Genomic DNA, 19,496 nt, shown 5'->3' with positions numbered 1-19,496 from the left:
ATTTTATACAGTTCAAGTTCATGTAATTCGGATATAAAATATTTGAGAGATTTCACAACAATGACATATAGCAACCAAGTGCAACAACAAATGCAAAGCAAGTACAGCCTCTCTGGCAACAGCACTCACAATCAATGGGTACACGCGCTCACTGGGGTGTACAAACTCCGGAGAGGCTCCTACAGCCCAAGCGCCATAATATGCACGGACAACTCACGCGTTGCACGGAAAACTCACGTACTATAATATCCTGCACGGACAACTCACGTGCCATAATATCCTTACCTCACCGACAGGCCCTCGGCCTTACTTAGTCCTCAACCTCTCTAGTCTCTCGGGCTCTCAGAAATCACAAAGATCAGCCCAAACAAAGATAACATAGTGTATCAACAAATATCCAAAAAAGATTGAGGTATAATACGCAAGAAAAATAATGACTGAGGACAAGACAGCAATTAGCAAATAATTCAACAAGTGCGTAACCTCGGTGGGTCCCAACAAAACTATCACATAGCCTAAGCATGATTTCTAAAATGATTTATAGTCAAATTTCTTCAACACATAGAGTGCATATAGCTAACAATAAATTATTCAACTTTACAGTTTCACAGGACAGACCAATTCACAATCCCCTCGGTGCACGCTCACACGTCCGTCACCTAGCATGTGCGCCACGTCCAAAATAATCACATGACACAAAATTCTAGGGTTTCATACCCTCAGGACTAGATTTAAAACTGTTACTTACCTTAGAGCGTGAAATTATTTACTGTATAATACCTTTGCCTCCCAAATCAGCCTCTGAATGCCTCGAATCTAGTCACAAATAATTCGTTTCAGTAAATAAAATTTATTGGAATTAATTCCATAAGAAAATGCTAATTTTCCAGAAAAATCAGAATTTTAGCTCAAAATTCGCATGTGAGGCCCACGTCTCGGAACTCGACAAAAGTTATAAAATCCGGAAGCCCATTCAACCACGAGTCTAACCATACCAATTTTATCAAAATCCGACCCCAACTCGACCCTCAAATATTCAATTTAAACTAAGAGGGTTTTCAAACTTTTCCAACTTAATTCACCAATTAAATGATAAAATCAACCATGGATTCAGGTAATTTAACCAATATTGAGTTAAGAACACTTACCCCATTATTTTTCTTGAAACAACTGTCGAACATCGCCTCTTCCCGAGCTCAAATCTATCAAAAACAGATTTTCAGAAATTAAACTCTCTGCCCAGACATTTGCTCTACGCGATTGCGAACATTCCCACGCGATCGCGAAGAACAATTTTCCATCGCCCAGATTTTACTCTACGCGATCGCGGACTTTCCCACGCTATAGTAAAGCACAACATCACAGACCTACGCGATCGTGGACTCGTCCACGCGATCGCGAAGCACAAAACGCGTGACTTCTATTTTTGCTCCACTTACTCTACGCGAACGTGACCTTCTTCACGCGTTCGCGAATCACAAAATCCCAAAGCTACACGGTCGTGTCCCGATTCACGCGATCGCGAAGCAGAAAATGCCACTGTCTCACATTAACCCTACGCGATCGCAGATATCCCCACGCGATCTTGTATAACAAAAAAAAACCCCACTCACCAACTAAGCCTATGCGATCGCGTAGAAGGAAAACATCATTAGATATCAGAAAATTCCAGCAGTTGTTCAAGTCCAAATATTTTATTCGTTAACCATCCAAAACTCACCCGAGCCCCTCGGGACCTCAACCAAATATACCAACAAGTCCTAAAATATCATACGGACTTAGTCGAATCCTCAAATCACCTCAAACAATGCTAAAACCATGAATTACACCCCAATTCAAGCCTAATGAACTTTGAAATTTCTAATTTCTACAAACGACTCCGAAACCTATCAAATCACGTCCGATTTACCTCAAATTTTGTGCACGAGCCATAAATGATATAACGAAGGTATCAAATTTTCAGAATCGGATTTTGACCTCGATATCAAAAAGTCACCTCCCCTCAACCCCCCGGTCAAACTTCCCAAAAATTCAACTTTCGGCATTTCAAGCCTAATTCTACTACGGACCTCCAAATAATATTCCGGACACGCTCCTAAGCCCAAAATTACCATACGGAGCTATTGGAATTATCAAAATTCAAATCTGAGGTCGTTTACATATAGGTCCATATCCGGTCCACTTTTATAACTTAAGCTTCTGAAATACCTTAAAACCAAGCTAACTCTGAAATACCTTAAAACCAAAACCGATAATTCACACAAGTCATAATACCTCGTAGGAAGTTATTCAAGACTTCAAATAGTTGAAAGGAACGTAAATGCTAAAAATGATCGATCGGGTCATTACAGTTGGTTACTGCTACGTTCTTAGATACACCTTTACTTTAAATGGACGAAAAAGTTAGGTGTCTTTTAATTTCTTCTGCATCCGAAGTACTTTATAGGATAAAAACATCAATTTTAACTCAAAGTATATTACTTTTGACCACTAACTTGATGTGTTAAATTCATCTTTTTCTCTCTTGCATGAACAACCATTACCTCTTGAATATGTTCGACGGTGTCTTCCTCATAAACTCTTCAAGATACAACTGAGAAAAATATTTTCTAGAACTTCTGATATGCAGTTGTTCATTGTGTCCTACTTTGTCATGGAAGATTTATTTCAGTTGCCCGCACCAGTAGCCTCTGAAGAAATTGGAGAAAGTATTAACACTAAATTGGAAAATGTTGCAACAAGGAAATAGCTGAAGAAAGAGTTAGAAAGCGGAGAAAGCAGTCACTCGAATATGGAAGAAGTTACACCAGAGAAGAGTTGAAGAACGAGTTAACTACAGAAGGTAGCTCTTCTACCAAGAGGCAACAAACTGAACTGGAGACCCTCCCCCCAAGAAAAAATGAAGGTTAATAAACTTTGTTTCTACTTTTTCGTTACTCTTTTTAATATGCAGAACAAATAACTCAAACAAAACTCAAATAAAAATAGATGTAACAATGACGTCATCAAAATTGAAACAAAATTTCACAGTCTCATATGGTCTTGGTACCTTCGAACCTTGACTTACTTCAGCTCAGGTTTTCGCTTTTTGTTTTTGGGTTAGTATCCAACTTGATCATATATGGCTTGAGGGAAAATTAATTCAAACTTTAGCTACCCCAACATCCAAAGTTATGCATATTTGTAATAACTAAGAGAACATAGAAATCTATGTGCATCCAGTTCAATTCAATTAACACACTCATTCAATATTGTTGAATAAGTACCATTATTGTAAATATAGATTAGCACTTATATACCACGCTAAAGAAGAGGGAAAAGGCACATACAAACTATTTAGTAAGATAATTAGTCAATTGCACCATTGTAGGCATCAGTAAATAAGAAAATATTTCATCAAGCTTTTATTTTTTTGTTCAAGTATAATCAGTTCTATATTCATTGATGCTCACATTCATCCTCCTCTGTAAAAGCAACACTTGTAACACTTTGGATTACCAACTAAAGAAAAAATAACTCAAAAAAACTTCAAATGTTGATCGATAAATTTTCATTTGTTCACATCATAGAACAACAGGTTTATGTCACTCTTCAACTACAGTGCCCGACTATCCCGCTCCCCTCATTGGCTTAATTTTGTTTTTCTTTTTGTTGTGAGAAGAGGTGAAAATGGGAGAAAATGAGTTAAGATTTTATCAAAGAAATCGTCTTTAGATTCAATTGCAGAACGTGTCACCTCAGCTTATTCTTTTATTGTCTCTATTACTTAGCATCTTACTAATGCTCACAAATCACTGAGCACACCATCTTTCATCAGGTTTCAGTAATACTTCATTATTTATGCGTGAAAAAGGACTTCTTTAAGCTCTTCAGTTAATATAGAGTAATTGCTGTTGCATTCTTTATGCCTAACAAACACTTGCTTATAATGCTATTCTAAAAAATCTATATGTTGTAATTAGGTTCTGAATTTTCTCCTATTATACAATATGCTTCTCAATATAAACTACTGGTATACTTCAATGAAAATATTCGCTATCATGAGGTTCTAATACTTAAATATTTCTCTGTCACTTTTACATTCACCCTCTTCTTTGTAGTCTGCCTTTATATATGTCTTTTGAAGCAATGTACATACATGTTTCAAACCCGCCAGCTTGTATATGACAGGTAGGGTTGTGCATTATTTGGGTCGAACCGAAAATCCGAACCGATCTATATTATTTGGATCGGTTCGGATCAGATTTCAACTATTTGGATCAGATTTCGGATTATAGATTTAAATATTTTGGATATCGGATCGGATACGGTTTGGCATTATTTAAATCTGAACCGATCCGAAATCTGAAATATAAGGCCTACATATGGAATACTTTAATATTTTTTTGCCTTCTTGAGTTCATCCTTTAAATAGTGGAATATCTATATCTATTTTGTTGATCTGTTGCCTTGTTGGTACTGCAGTTTATTTAGTTTTGTTGCTACAATTATCAGGTAGTATTATTCAGTTTAACCTTTTGGGCTTGTTCAGTTCTGTTGCTACAATTATCAACTAATATTATTCAGTTTAACTTTTGAATCCATATTGAATTATTGATGTTGTTTATTCTTATAGAGTATGTATTTCATTCTCGTTCTAGTTAGGTAAATCTTTATGGATTAGTTGTTAGATTCCCTCTTTATAGAGTATGTTGATGGTTATGCTACACCGATCAGTAAGAGATGAACTCATAGAATAAGCATCTTAATATATAAGGCTTACAATCCGAATCGTAATTCGAAATATTTATCCGATCCAAATATCAAAATCCAATCCGAACCGAATTTAATTTAGTTCGGATTTGGATTGCAATTTATCAAATCCGAAATCCGATCGGATAGTCCAAAATATGCCAAATCTGATCCAATCTGATCCATGAACAGGCCTAATGACAGGTACCGTAAATAACAATCTACTACTTTTTTAATCTACCAAATTACTTTGTCACTTGCCATTATTGGCATCCTTTTATTTTTCAATACTGCAGAAAACATGGACAATCCGCTTCACTTTATGTAACTTACTGACACTATATTTATATTTTTGTTATCCGGTAAAATATAATGATCTTGTAACTGATGTAAATATTCTTGCTGAAAGACTCACCGGTAAATATGATCTCCTTTGTGGCTTGAATTTATTTTCTTCGTTTTATGATCTATCCAAGTTTCTAAATAGAAACAAAGTCATTGTTTGTCCCACTGGAAATATGAAATCTAAAGCATTATTTAAATTGTTATAAGAAACAAGTAATTCGCAATGAGTTTAATGCAGTTAAGTCACTCACTTTTTTTAATTGGGAATTCTTCTGCTATTCGTCTCAGTTTTTTCATGATAACTTAAAAGGGTTTGCAAGACAAGGTGGGTTTCTCTGATGGTAAGCACCCTCCACTTCCAACCAAGAGGTTGTGAGTTCGAGTCACCCCAAGAGCAAGGTGGGGAGTTCTTGGAGGGAAGGATGCCGAGGGTCATTTGGAAATAACCTCTCTACCCTAGGGTAGGGGTAAGGTCTGCGTACACACTACCCTCCCCAGACCCCACTAGTAAAATTATACTGGGTTGTTGCTGTTGTTGTTGTTGTTGTTAAAAGGGTTTGCAATATTACTACTATGTTAACGATAATATGCGCTATCAGAAAATGCGGTAAAGGGTATAAATGAAAGCGCAGAAGGAATTCATTTTTAGTTGCTTCTACTACATAAATATTGATTACCTATTGATCAATAGTCTTTATACCCATTAGGTTTATTTGAGTTTACATACATGTTCAGTGGGGATTATATTTGAATAAGAAATAAACAGGTACAACTCAAATCTGCATTTGACCATAATATAACTTATTTTTGATAAAGTTATTCATTATTTTCATCAGAAAATATCAATTGCTAACTTATGAAGTTTGGGCCCGGCCATTTCCCACTAGTTTCTTTACTACACTATTAATAAGCGAGAAACGAGAGGAGTTTTCGATTCATGTGATTTTACAAAAAAAATCATAAAACTCCAGTTTATTCCTGCTTTGCCCATAATAGTCCTTGCCTCAAAAAGGGGTGCGAAATATTTTAAAACCAAACTTGGGCCTCATGCTAGGGGTGGACGTCGGTCGGTACGGTGTGGTTTGCAAGAATTTCAGTTCGGTTTGTTCGGTGTTCGGTTATTGATTTGGTGCACCAACAACCAAACAAATATAACTTCGGTGGTTCGGTGTTTGAAACTACGGTTCAGTTGGTTTTTGATTTTTGTTCGGTCGGTTATGGGCTATCATATTTGGATTTTTTTTTTTTACTGATTCTAACATGTTTACTACATTATAAAATTTAAAACGTGAGGATCTTGTGTATAAATATGTACGTAGAACAGAATTTAATATATTTGAACATTGAACTTCAAAATATCAAGTTTAAAAATAATTATTGTAAAATCCAAGACAAAACCACAAGCAAACAATACAATTAAGTATGTAATCTTCCTATACATACGGGCTTTCAAAAGTCCTTCATTATGCTCCAGCCCATATTAGTAAATCCTATGCTTCATATAGAATAGTTCAATTTTTCAGTTAATCGAACAACCGAGGAACTAAAATCGTAAATCGCACCGAACACTAAAATTTAAAAAATTATAAACTGCACACCGACCGAATAATTGATTAAATCAAACAATCGAAATGTACAGTTCGATCGGTTTTTTCGGTTCGGCCGGCCCCTTTTCTTCCCGTTTTGATGCGTGCGTGGTGACCAAAATTTTCTCCGCCTGCACTCTTCTCTGTGGAGTCATCTTCATCTTATCACCGCTTTCTCGCTCTTCGTCTGTGACTTTCTCCTCTGTTCTCTTCGTCTTTTAGCTATTCTGTACACCTATCATTTTCCTCCAATCCTTACTATAAATTTTCTAACTTCTGGATTTGTTCTAATATCCATAACATATCTACAATACTTCTTTTCATACTTTACATAGAGCACTTACTTTCTTCGACTTCTCTGTTTCTTACTTAAAAAGGGTAAGTTTTTTATTTGCTTCTTTTTTTCCTTTGATTATCTCACCTGCCTGATGTTTATACTATGTTAAAGTTTATCCTTGTTGTTACATGCCATAATTTTACCGATACCCATTGTTCAACTTTTGTCACCCTTCCCCAGCTTCCTCAGGCGATTTAATAGACAAATCTAAATGTTTTTATTGTTTGTTACTTTGGTGTATCTTTCCTCTTTATGAAAGAATTACCATTCTGATTGATTGTGCTCATCCAGTAAGTTTTTGTATGCCCGCTCTATGATCCTCCGAAAAGTTCCGTTCCTTCCTCCTATTTGCCAATAAAACTAAATAAGCTCAGATTCCCTGAGCTTATTTATATTGTAGGTAAAGAAATCTATTTAATGTTACCAAAGTTTGGAGTTTCAAAGGATTATTCCTTTAATTCTTGGATCAAAGTAAAAAATAGAAAAAAGGACAAACAAGATAGGGTTTGGTTGAGAATTGAGTAATAACTCACTCTATATTATATTATTTTAATAAGTATAAAATTTAAGCATTTCAAAATTCGTCTTAAGTAGTGTTGAAACGTGTATTTGAAAAAATAGATTAATAAGTCAATAAATTAAAAGTTATTAGGTTCAAGTGTGCGCAAAGTGGCCAAACACCATTGTTAGAAGGGGAAAAAAAAAAGAGGAGAAATTTAAGGGATCACTGGATTATTTTGTTTCTACTTTAGACTTCCCAATGGCATGACTTGTGAGAGGGGAGAGAAGAATGATATCACGTATGATTTATTGGAAGTTTGAAACAAAATACAATTATTTTCCTATTACAAAGATTGGTTTTTGTAGATTCCTTGAGTACCACATGACCCCTAGAGTCTCATAATTTTATTCATTTGTCTACCGAAGCAAGTCTCTCTATATTTAGATTATAGGTTATTTTTTTGTGTATTAGACAGAGAATAATTTATACGCTAAATTCAATTGAATTTAACTTCTACTCTTATTTGTTCTACGTAATTCTCATCTGATTCTGCACTTAATTCTACTAAATTGTAACTTATGTACTTCCTTCGTGTCAATTGAAAAGTTATGACATCCTTAAATTATGACCATTTTCTTTGCTCCGCTTTCTCTTTCTTGCAATTTGTGTATTTTGTTCCGGACTTGTTGTAATTTTCACCATCAAGGGCCTTACATTTGCAATATCTCCAAACGTCATTAGGAAACTAGAGTTGACAAAGTGGAGGAAAGTAGACATTTTGAATATGCATGTATTTAGTTGTATCAGATTAAAAGTTCTGCAGCTACACTAAGAACTGACTGTACGAACTGACACATCATAACTCTACGTGTCTCATTCTACAACTCAATAATGATTACATGCTATCTGAATACTTTCTTGCATTACGTTTGACAATTCTTAACTAACCATGACTATTTTATTGCAATTTGTTGTGCTTTGATAACTTGAGTTTTACAAATGGTAAGTTGTTCGTTAGAGCAGCAGAATAGATTGGAAGCATTGCTTTCTTTAGAGATATTTGTGGTATAAATATTAGATGCTTAATGTTCTATAATGGTATTCTTCATAATCATATGTGTTCATGACGAAATAAATAAAGTGAAATAATTATGTCATCTATGGTCAGTATCTCCTGCTATTTTATGGAAAAACTGAATTTCTACTGTTGCATAATGACGTTTAGGACAAATGCAGTAACAATAGTTGCATCAAAATTAGATTAATGGATATTCGACAATCAAAAAAGTGCCCTCGCTCAGTGACGGGAGATCATGTTAAGAATAGCAAACACCGTAAAATAGATGATTCTGTAGCAATGACCTTGAAAGAAGAAAAGTTGTCACCTCTGACTGGGAAATAGTGAGATAAAGAAAAATTACATTTTCACTAATAAAAAGACTTGGCACAAAAATATTCTTTTTAAATGTGCTTTCTTACTATGGAGAGCTTTAAGGAATAATATAACCTACATGTTAATCTCTTCTAATAGATCATCAAAGTATGAAGAAACTTAACAATCTTCTATTATCTATTAAGACCCGGATTATGTTTGAGATATTCAACATTCTGCCCATAAGTGAGTGATATTTTGCTATACTTATTTTATTTGACTATATTCAATTTTGTGACAATTGAGATGATCATGAGATGTGCTGAGAAAACATGAATGGAAACCAATGAAATTAAGCTAGATCCTAATTTATGATTTTACTCTCTTATATTGCCTATGTTAGTTAGAGCACATGGTACTTCAATGTTTCCATTAGTTTTGTATTTATGATATGTTGAAGTTTGATGATCTAAGTGAATGAATGTAACTACACCACCTTCTGGTATTGCGAATAGCTCTATCTATACATTGCTTTACCTCTCTAAATTGCAGCCTAACTGCATTTACTTTAAGTAATTACTGTTATCGTTAAGTCCTTTACCTCCCCTTTTATATTCTGAAAGATTAGCGTCGGTAACTACATGTACGCTATAAGTTGCTGAGTAGCCTGACTATGACTTGTGACATAAGAACACTATATCATCTCTTCCCATGTATATCTTTCTATTTTTACCTTTAGTTCTTGATTATTCACTGTGAATTCTCCCGTTGGCATCTACAGATATTTATCTATCTTTGTTCTATTTGAATTTGCTGCAAGCTATCTGAATTTTAGTTGGAGTGCGAGTTGTACAAATATACTTACTTTTGAATATATGAAATCGAATTGCTAAACATAAGATATATGTCTCCATATTAGAAATCAATTTCTCATTGCAATCTGAATCAAGTTACTTTGAAGATTGTTCGGACATAAAGATAGTTGACCAAATAAGTGATGTGGTAAGAATTAACAACTTTGAGAAATTATTTAACTTTCCTCATGGGAATTGATCCTTTGAAAACCTGTAATTGGATCGGCGTCATGGAAATTAGTAGTTCCTTCTATGATTTATTTCTATATGGCCTTTAACTTTATTAGTTGATTCTAATCTTCTAAAATACATATTTGGACCTATAACTTAGTATAAATATGATCAGAATTTGTGGGCATTACTGGCACAGCAAAATAATTACATGGACTTCCATTAGATTAACTACATCTAGGTATAATCATCTTGCCTCGGACAGCTTTACTTGAGTACACAATTTTATCTTCATTAGTCCTACTACATCCTCTCTGTAAATTTTACAAAATTATTACTTTTCTCTCATCATATATACCAGACTCTAAGTTGTTCATTTTCTGTCATTTCTAGCAGCTATCAGACTTTGTTATGTTTGCTATTTTATAACTCGGTTGTAATTGTATTTCTCTCTTAATACCTTTTGGTACTAGGTAACTTTTCTGCGGTGTATCTTTGAGCGACTTGTGAAATCATCGTTGGAGAATATAGGTGGATGTGTATTAAATTTGATTGAAAGATAAAAATAAAGTCAACTCCTCGGTAATGTGAGTTCCAACAACAGATGACATCTTTTACTCTGGTAGACAATGCGAGAAACTACTGAAGAGATGTTCGTCTTCGTCACTAATCATATACTTTTCTAGGTAGACTTTTGTTAATATTGCGGTTCTTGAATTTACTTGTAAGAACAGAGAAACCCTTGAAAGCGAATATGTGAGCTCAAATCTCCACCGCTAGATTGATTTGGTATTTGGTTACAAGCAACGGGGATAGCTAGCAGTTAATGTAAGCTTTAACTTCAAATAATTGTTAAACCAGTTGCAAATTTTGAATTTCACTGAATTTTTGGAGATATTGTCATACACGAAACAACCATTTTTTATTATTTGACATATGAAGGAGTTGTGGATATGGATACCATAGATGATGAATTGCAAAGGTTGGCGATGTTAATGTGCTGAACTCAAACATTTTCCTTGTGAACCAGGGCCTCACCATGTCCATTAAGAAATGGGTGACCACCCAGTTGCAATCCAGTGGGAACTTCACCTTCTCTGGCTCACATGTAAGTTTTATAGCAATAACAAGGTAGATCATTATGATCATTATGACCACCCAGTTGCAATCCGTTTTTGGTTCTGATGTACGTCCTTCCTCGAAAAATTAGGAGTCCTTTGGCTGAAAATATTGAGCTTGCAGTGCAATGCTTGGGAATATTATCAACATATGATTGGTACTTGTGAAAACAACTTTCAATTTATATGGCTAACTAATGGAAGAATGGTGCGGAGCCTTAGACAACATAAGGATTGTCTAATTGGGTGCTTATAGTATTTTTCTGTTCAAATTTGGTGCAAAGCAACTTGTTAAAAAATGGTAAAGCATTCCAGTTGATATGTTACCGTCAGAATCGGAAGGATAACAATATATCTTTGTTTACGTTGGACCCAGGCGAAGCCCGGGCAACCCCCACTAGTTTACTACTATTAATAAGGGAGAATCGGGAGCTGCTTCCGGTCAAAGTGAATTGACTGAAAAACCCAAATCACTTTAGTTTATCTCTTGTCATCCTCCTTGCCTATCTGGGGTATTTTTGGTATTCACATCTAATGCACTTTAAATACTCTGCCTTTATTTATCTGTCTAGACAAAATGTTGTGGGCCCCTTTAATTTGTCATTTACACGTTCGAAGGCTACTATGATTCATGGGCCCGCTTAAATTTATTATTTCACACCATAATTTTACAATTTACGTTTCTATGCACATGTTTAGATTAATGACTATGTGAACTCCGCTTAAATTTATCAATCTCACGTCCAATTCCTCCTTAAATCAACAACAATATACCCAATATATTTTTTTATAGTATGTGATCTGAAGAGGGTAATACATACGTAGACCTTATGCTTACCTCGCAAAAGTAAAAAGACTGTTTTAGATAGATTCTCAGCTCAAGAAAAATAATTTACATTAGGTTTGAAAAATAAATCCTCCCTTAAATGGATACACTAATTATACACTGTACTAATTATGTAATATTTAAATTGTGTAAATATTTTTTTTCTCTTGCTTTATAGTTTAAAAGTGAGTAACATTTTCTGTCTTAATATTGTATTTGATATTAAGAATAAACGAGTATTAACTACTATAACCAAGTAAAATATAAATTATTTTATAAAAGGCTAGTCCTTAAATATTACGATGCCATTTCAAATCAAAACATTGAGTTACTTTTATTAATTATTAATTAAGCTATTCTCATTTGAAAAATAACTTGCTCCGGCTTAATTTAAAATACTAATAGTAAATTTATGTTTATGATTATATATATATATATATATATATATATATATATATATATATATATATATATATATAAAAGAGTATTCTGATACACATTTTCAAATTAGAACTCACGATATTACTGTTCAAACTGTATTAATTTCACCATTTGAATTTTCGTGATTATTTTGAATGTTAAGTAAACATTCAAGGTGCAATCAATCAATTATCTTTAATTAAATTAATTAATGAGAAAACTTTATAAAAAGGAAGAGTGGAGTTGGTACTGCTTTACAAAATATTTGTTTCTATATATTAAGGTCCACCTCTAATGTAATACATATCTTTTCTTATGTTAAAAGAAGACATCTCATATTATTTAATACTATTAACAAGTGAATTATCGACGAATAAAATTATAAACTCTCTGGTTATTCACAAGTTAACGAGATTTAAATAAATTAGGGATTTTTTTCTTAAATTTAACACCCCCATAAATTAACTAAATATGTTACCTATGAATTTTTGTGCTACAAATAAGCCTACTTATTACTTACTAAAAATAATATATTGTAAATTTCACATTAGAATACGAGGAACAAAAAAAAAAACACAAACACAAAGAAATAGCAAGTTGATGAAATATTGGTACCATTTTATTTCTTTTTCTTTGATGTTTAATTTCAACAAAATAAGTTTAACATCGTATAGTTAACTCAGAAACACAATAGTTTTTATTGAATAAAGATACATATGAAATTTCTATCTTTAAATATATAATTTAAAGTAACATTAATGATCTTTATAAAATAATTGGAGTAATGCAATTAAGAATATTATTTTTGTAATTAAGTGTTGGGTCCATGTCAAGCATGGGCCTATCCTTCATCTAGTATACATTACTACTATTAATAAGCGAGAACCCAGAGGAGCTTCTGGTCAATGTGAGTTTACTAAAAAAAACACAAAATTCAATTTATTTCAATTTTGCCCCTCAGACTCTCAGATGCTTCATAAAGAGCTTTGAAAAATTAGAAAAGTTGTGTTACTCTATGTGGAGTTATCTTCGTCTTACCACCGCTTTCCTTTATCTTCGTCTGTGACTTTCTTGTTTCTCTCTCTCGCTCTCGCTCTCTCTGACGTATATAAAGGTAGGCCTTTAGGGGGACATGGCGATTGCAGTGGCGACTCAACCACACCAACTCAAGGTAACAATAGAATAAGACAATTTTGGAAAAATCAAAAACTATTGAACTTTTGGATTTATATTGAAAATTTGTCGCAAGCTTAAGGATTTTAGGATTTTAACCTATTGAATTATCAGTATTCTCTTTTATTCGATTTCAATATTGCGATGAGCTTGAATTTGACATATTTGTGGCATCCCTTTTGGAGTAATAAAGTTTTTCTCCATTTTCAATTTGTGGTAAATAATTAGTATTACATTTATTATTTCAGCTTAAATGACAGATTTTTGGAGCAGAATTTAGTATACATTGGAAAATTTGCGAAAAATCTTCAGTTACCTGAGTTCTAAACAGGAGTTAGGGTTGTGGGTTAGGGATTTCTCATGGAAATATTTTAGAACAAAATGAGATGTTGACTTTCTCCAGCTCTGTTATGAAAAACTTTATTGAAAAAAAATATTACTACTTTTTTTTGGGGTGTAAACTTTTTCTTTTTGTAAACTGGGTTTATTAGGATTTTTAACTTCTACAGGGTCTTCTGGCGGCATAGTGGTGGATAACCTTAGATGGACTCCACTGATTTTCACATTAGAAAGCCCCTTGGAAGAAGAAAATCCGGTCATGTATAATATACAATGATAAATAATATATAATAGATGACTAAACTTATAATTAGTTTAGCTACTCAACTAATCATGCTTTGTTAACTCAAGATATTATTCATCTGTTGTTGTTTAATGGAGATGCCACGCCATTCTTATTGCACATACGTTTTAGAAAGAAAACTATTTATCCTCTTCTTCTTTGAAGTTTAGATTTATTTGTGAGTTTGAAGTTTGTGTGGAGGTAGTTTAGTATGTACAGTATTTATAGGAGACGGTACAAAACTATAATGCATTGTATCAACCTTGGGGAGCTTTGAATACTTTACTAAAATTGTACGTACTGGAATACTTTAAATCTCAACCAAGCTTGGCGGAAATAATCAAGCATTTCAGTGCAATTCTTCAGGGGGAGTTCACGATAGGAAGCGACACATTTAGCATTCAGAGTACTTACTCTTAAGGGTGAGTAAATTACATTAATTTTAGAGTTTACAAAATTAAATAAAGTGTGTAGCCTCTGTATATCTAGCAAGTTTATTAGTTGTCTACTGAAGACATTTGCTTGCTTTTCTTTTGTTAGTCGTTGCATATGTTTCTTTGATGCTTTAAAGGCTATAGTTCTAAGGTAGTGTTCTGTCATAGAATGATGTTGCATGAAGAAACGTGGTAATATCTCGAGTCCCTTATGTATTATGTTAAAGCTTGTGTATCTCTCATTTTATCAGTAATTTGGTATTTTTAACAATTGCCATGCTGCTTTATATAATGCTTAAGCCAGCTGGTTGAGTATCATACCGTGAAATTAAAGATTTTCTTGTTTACTTATTGGGGTGTTTACCCGAAAAATGGATAGAGTAGAATTTATACGCAGTTCTGAGGATATAAGGCGTAACTTAACACAAAGTGTAAGGATAAATAGAAATGTAAATATAGATTGCAGAGAACGCGAAATAGATAAGGTTGCTAAGAACAATTAATCTTAGAATTCAACAAATAGAATCAATCTAAGAAATCTGAAAGAACGATTCTTTACTGTAGAAGAATATAACGATTTTATTACAATGTAAGCCTGAGAAAAACTTGTCATACAGAAATGGTAACCAAGCCCTTTTATAGTGGAGAGATTTTTCTTTAAGCATAATAAAATAAACATTCAGTGGGAGACCCATGATAAGTCAGTTTTTCCACAATTTCTGCCAAGATTCTCTCTAGTGGGATTGCAACGGCTTTTGTCTGCGAGCTCGATCTTGCTTAGAACCCTCGATTTTGGTTTGAGCTTGATTTCGACTCGAGCTCGTGATCTTGGTTCGAGCCCGATCCTGGCTCGAGCCCTCGAATTGATTCGAGGTCAATGTTGGTTGGTCTCTAGATTATCAGCATGATAGATCTACTCTGCATCATGGTTCGATTTCGATTCGAGCTTGATAATGATATCGAACTCGACACGGATCGGCCTCCCCGGGTTCGAGGTTAGTTTGTTCCACCTTCGGGATCTTACTTCGATAGATCATCGTTCGAACTCGATCGGACGTGCTAAGGCCGAAATCTATTTCGACCGTATACAGATAGTCCCCTCGTTTCTCAGAAAGAATGTGGCGAGAAACGATATGATTTTTTAACGGCTCGATCGGATTATATCTTGTCATTTCCATCGGGTTCGACCATGACGCATCTGGTAGCTGTCCCGTCGGTTTAGTCTTTCAAGGCATTTAATGCATGTCAGGCGGTGGTCGGCCACCGTTGATACTGAACCGCCATCGCTTGAACCTATAAATAACCCTTTCTTTTATCTTTTACCACTTTTACATCTTCTATCTTCCAAATTTCCCAAGTTCTTCTTCGTACTCTCCAACTTACCAGTAAATCTGTGATTTCTTTCTGCAAAAGCCCCTCTTCAATTCTACCAAATCTTTGTCACTTTCTTCTATTCCTCACCTTTGAATTCGAAAATGGCGAAAACATCACAAACCATTCCTCAGAAAGAGGAGGCTTTGTCTTCACATTGTGCCGCCGATGAGACACCGGCAGAACCACGGCCTGATGAGTATGTTCCCGGGGCGTGTGTTCTTACTTCAGATTTTAAGGTCGATAAAGGTTCATCGGTCCCTGACCGGTGTGAGCCGGTATCGAGGTACATGTGTTCGACAACCGAAAAGCACCTCAAACAGCTAAAGAAGGATTGCAATTGGGGTGAAAAAGAAATAATAATTCCTACCCCTGATGAAGATATCACTTCTTACGTGAAAGGGTTTTTGAATGTGTATACTTACTCTTTCACTTTAGGTCCCCTCAATTCCGTTATCATTGATTTCTGTCGTTAATACCAAATAACCCTAGGCCAGGTCCACCTTTCTTATTGGCGGATTGTTATCCTGATCCGATATTTTGTAAGCAAAATCGGGGGGATGTCGTTCACCCTCGACCATCTTATCCGATTATACCGTCCTCGACTTTTTCGAGGAGGGTTAATAAAACTTCAGTGTCGGGCTACCAAGGCTCTGTTCTCGAGTATTGATGAGGACAGGGACTGGGGTTGGATGGGCAGGTTCGTTCGAGTAAGGACTTCGGACCTGATTCCGACTGAAAAGATGCCCTTTCCCGAGGAGTGGAATATGAAACGTAAGTGTGATCTTGCTGTTACTTCTACTTTGTTCTTTCATTTATTCTCTCATCGACACTCCTCTTTTTGTGATGTAGCGGTTCCCTGGATGCCCGGAGCAGTTCCCGATCTCAAGAACTGGGTACGAGCCCTTGTTTCGACCTCCACATACGCCGAGCGCTCATGGCGTGATTTGTCAAAGGGTCGGTGGGAGGCCAAAAATCACGGTAAGCTCATTTCTCGTACTCTTTGATGATCCGAACGAGGTGGTTTTCAAAATATTTTATTAAGGTTTTCCATATGCAGGTTTGGGTAAAGACGCGGTTTTGAGGCCCTTGTCCAATGAGGAGGAAATTTCGGCCTCTGTCCCAAAGCCGGTGAAGGAAAATAAAAGGAAAAGAGCCTCCGTTCCCGAAGATCCAAAACCGAAGAAGAGGATGGCTCGTAAGCCGAACAAGAATGTCATTCCTTTGACCGTGGAATCCGTTCTGCGTCTAAGGGATGAAGATGAAGAAGAAGAAGAAGAAGAAGAAGAAGAAGAAGAAGAAGAAGAAGAAGAAAATGATGAGTCCGCGCTGGCGGTCCGAATGAAGAGAACCACCGATGCCTCATCGGCGGCTGGATCGATGATGCTCCATGAGGCTCCGCCTCGAACTGAGGATATACCGGAGAAAGATTCGGGTAGAGTCCCCGAACTATCGGATATCGAAGACGTATCTCATCGGAGTCAACGGGCAGGGGATATGACCGAAGGGGCCCTCGAACCCCTTCGAACCGAGGAGAATGCTCCAGGCGATTCATTTGGGGCAGCAGCAATCGAGGATTCGCCTACCTTTCCCGCTTTTTCCGCAGGGGTGATTCGGGAAGCTCAAGCTCTGGGAGCCCTCGATCTAGACAGGCCTCACGATGAAGAAGATCCCTTTCGTGACCTGTTTACCGGCATTGAGGACGTTGCCGGTGCTGGTGATGAATCAGATCTTTTTCACGGATTGCGGCAGGCTTTGAATCAGGTGAGCTTTTAAAATTATTTTGTCGGTACTATCTTTATGTTCATTTTTCGTTAACTTCGCTTCTTGTTTCTTTGTAGGCAGCGGCAGTTCATCGAGAACAATGTTCTCGATCCCAAAATGAGCTACATCGATATGAGGCCGACCTACAACGGGCTACTGACGAGAGGAACTCCCTTAGACTTTCCTTAGGGCAGAGAGAAGAGGAAATAAAAGACCTCCGAGCTGAGCTGGCCAAGGCTTATCGAGATCAGACCGATTTGTCTGAGCAGGTAATGATGCTTTTGAAAGCCTATGGGCTTGATACCGGAACGATAGCTAACATTTCGGTCTCACAGCTGCAGCAAAAAATCGAGATGATCGGGAAGCTTCGTGAGGAGGTCGACGTGATAAGAACGGAGTCTTTGCGGTGGAAAGAAGGTATGGACCGCTTTGCTGCAGAAAAAGAGACTGCTCGAGCCCAGTTATCATCGTCCGAAACCCAACTTCAGAAAATGAAGGAAAAAGGCCTGGTTCAAGCAAGAAGAATTGAGGAGCTTGAGGCTCGGTTGGCCTCTGTACTTGCCAAGGCCGAATCTGATGCCGAAAAGGCAAAGGCCGATGCGGATGCGCTCGTGGCCGTCTATCGGGCCGATGCTGAAGCTGCCCAAGTCCAGGCAAGAGAGGCAGCCGAGTCCGCCGATACTCGAGCACATTGGGTCGCCGAACTTGCTAAGTGCCGATCCCGAAGGGAAACTCTCGAGGAGATCCATGCTCGTGGTTTCGATCTCGCTGAAGAGATAAAAAGGGCCAAAGAACTCGAAGCCGATGCTGAAGCTCTGGTTTCTGATGGCGATGATGATGACGATGGGAGCAAGGGCGGATCCAAAAATGGGGGGGAGCCTGATAAAGAAGAGACCGCTCCTGACCGAGAAGTTTAGTTTTTAGTTTTTACGTTGTAATCACCCATGCAGATAAATTTGTATATAGATATATCTCCTTTTTGCCGACTTGCTTCTGTTTTTGTTTCCTGTCTTGTGAGGACTTTATTCACGCCTTATGAATGTTTTCACAATGATTTAAACAACTTAATCAAATTTGGACTTCGTAGCCTCTGTAATCGAGCGAGCGCTTACTCAAACTTGGAGCGATGTAGCCCTTAGGCTTATTAGTTGAGTCAATGATTCGAGCTTGAAGAAATATAGCCCGTAGGCATAATGGTCGAGTGAGTTCTTGCTCGAACTCGAAATAAAAGTAGCCCGTAGGCTTAGTCGAGTGAATGATTCGAACTCGAAGCAATGTAGCCCGTAGGCGTAATGGTCGAGTGAGTGTTTGCTCGAACTCGAAATAAAAGTAGCCCGTAGGCTTAGTCGAGTGAATGATTCGAACTCGAAGCAATGTAGCCCGTAGGCGTAATGGTCGAGTGAGTGTTTGCTCGAACTCGAAATAAAAGTAGCCCGTAGGCTTAGTCGAGTGAATGATTCGAACTCGAAGTAATGTAGCCCGTAGGCGTAATGGTCGAGTGAGTGTTTGCTCGAACTCGAAATAAAAGTAGCCCGTAGGCTTAGTCGAGTGAATGATTCGAACTCGAAGTAATGTAGCCCGTAGGCGTAATGGTCGAGTGAGTGTTTGCTCGAACTCGAAATAAAAGTAGCCCGTAGGCTTAGTCGAGTGAATGATTCGAACTCGAAGTAATGTAGCCCGTAGGCGTAATGGTCGAGTGAGTGTTTGCTCGAACTCGAAATAAAAGTAGCCCGTAGGCTTAGTCGAGTGAATGATTCGAACTCGAAGTAATGTAGCCCGTAGGCGTAATGGTCGAGTGAGTGTTTGCTCGAACTCGAAATAAAAGTAGCCCGTAGGCTTAGTGGTCGAGTTTATCTTAATTCTGATTGCA

At 36.5% G+C, this 19,496-nt stretch overlaps 1 protein-coding gene across 4 annotated transcripts; it reads left to right on the top strand.

Moving 5' to 3' along the window:
• The first annotated feature begins 13,179 nt into the window (after positions 1-13,179).
• Positions 13,180-18,571, top strand: LOC104085236 (uncharacterized). Of its 4 annotated transcripts, none has more exons than XM_070196942.1 (3): positions 13,180-13,433; positions 14,424-17,626; positions 17,704-18,571. In XM_070196942.1, exons 2-3 carry the CDS (start codon positions 17,054-17,056, stop codon positions 18,541-18,543), a joined length of 1,413 nt encoding a protein of 470 aa, XP_070053043.1. In that variant the 5' UTR covers positions 13,180-13,433; positions 14,424-17,053; the 3' UTR covers positions 18,544-18,571. The 4 variants fall into 4 exon arrangements, with proteins under 4 accessions (XP_070053043.1, XP_070053042.1, XP_070053041.1 ...); XM_070196941.1 differs by having other exon boundaries at positions 14,384-17,626; XM_070196940.1 differs by having other exon boundaries at positions 13,945-17,626.
• The last annotated feature ends 925 nt before the right edge of the window (positions 18,572-19,496 follow it).

The sequence above is a fragment of the Nicotiana tomentosiformis genome, chromosome 3 (genome assembly GCF_000390325.3).
Source record: "Nicotiana tomentosiformis chromosome 3, ASM39032v3, whole genome shotgun sequence".
Taxonomy (NCBI): Eukaryota; Viridiplantae; Streptophyta; class Magnoliopsida; order Solanales; family Solanaceae; genus Nicotiana; species Nicotiana tomentosiformis.
This window is presented reverse-complemented; position numbering and strand designations above follow the sequence as displayed.

Excerpts from the sequence above, each read along its gene's own strand:
- LOC104085236 (XM_070196942.1), top strand. The coding sequence starts at position 17,054 with ATGGCTCGTAAGCCGAACAAGAATGTCATTCCTTTGACCGTGGAATCC. Across the intron at positions 17,627-17,703 it reads TGCGGCAGGCTTTGAATCAG|GCAGCGGCAGTTCATCGAGA; the intron begins GTGAGCTTTTAA and ends GTTTCTTTGTAG.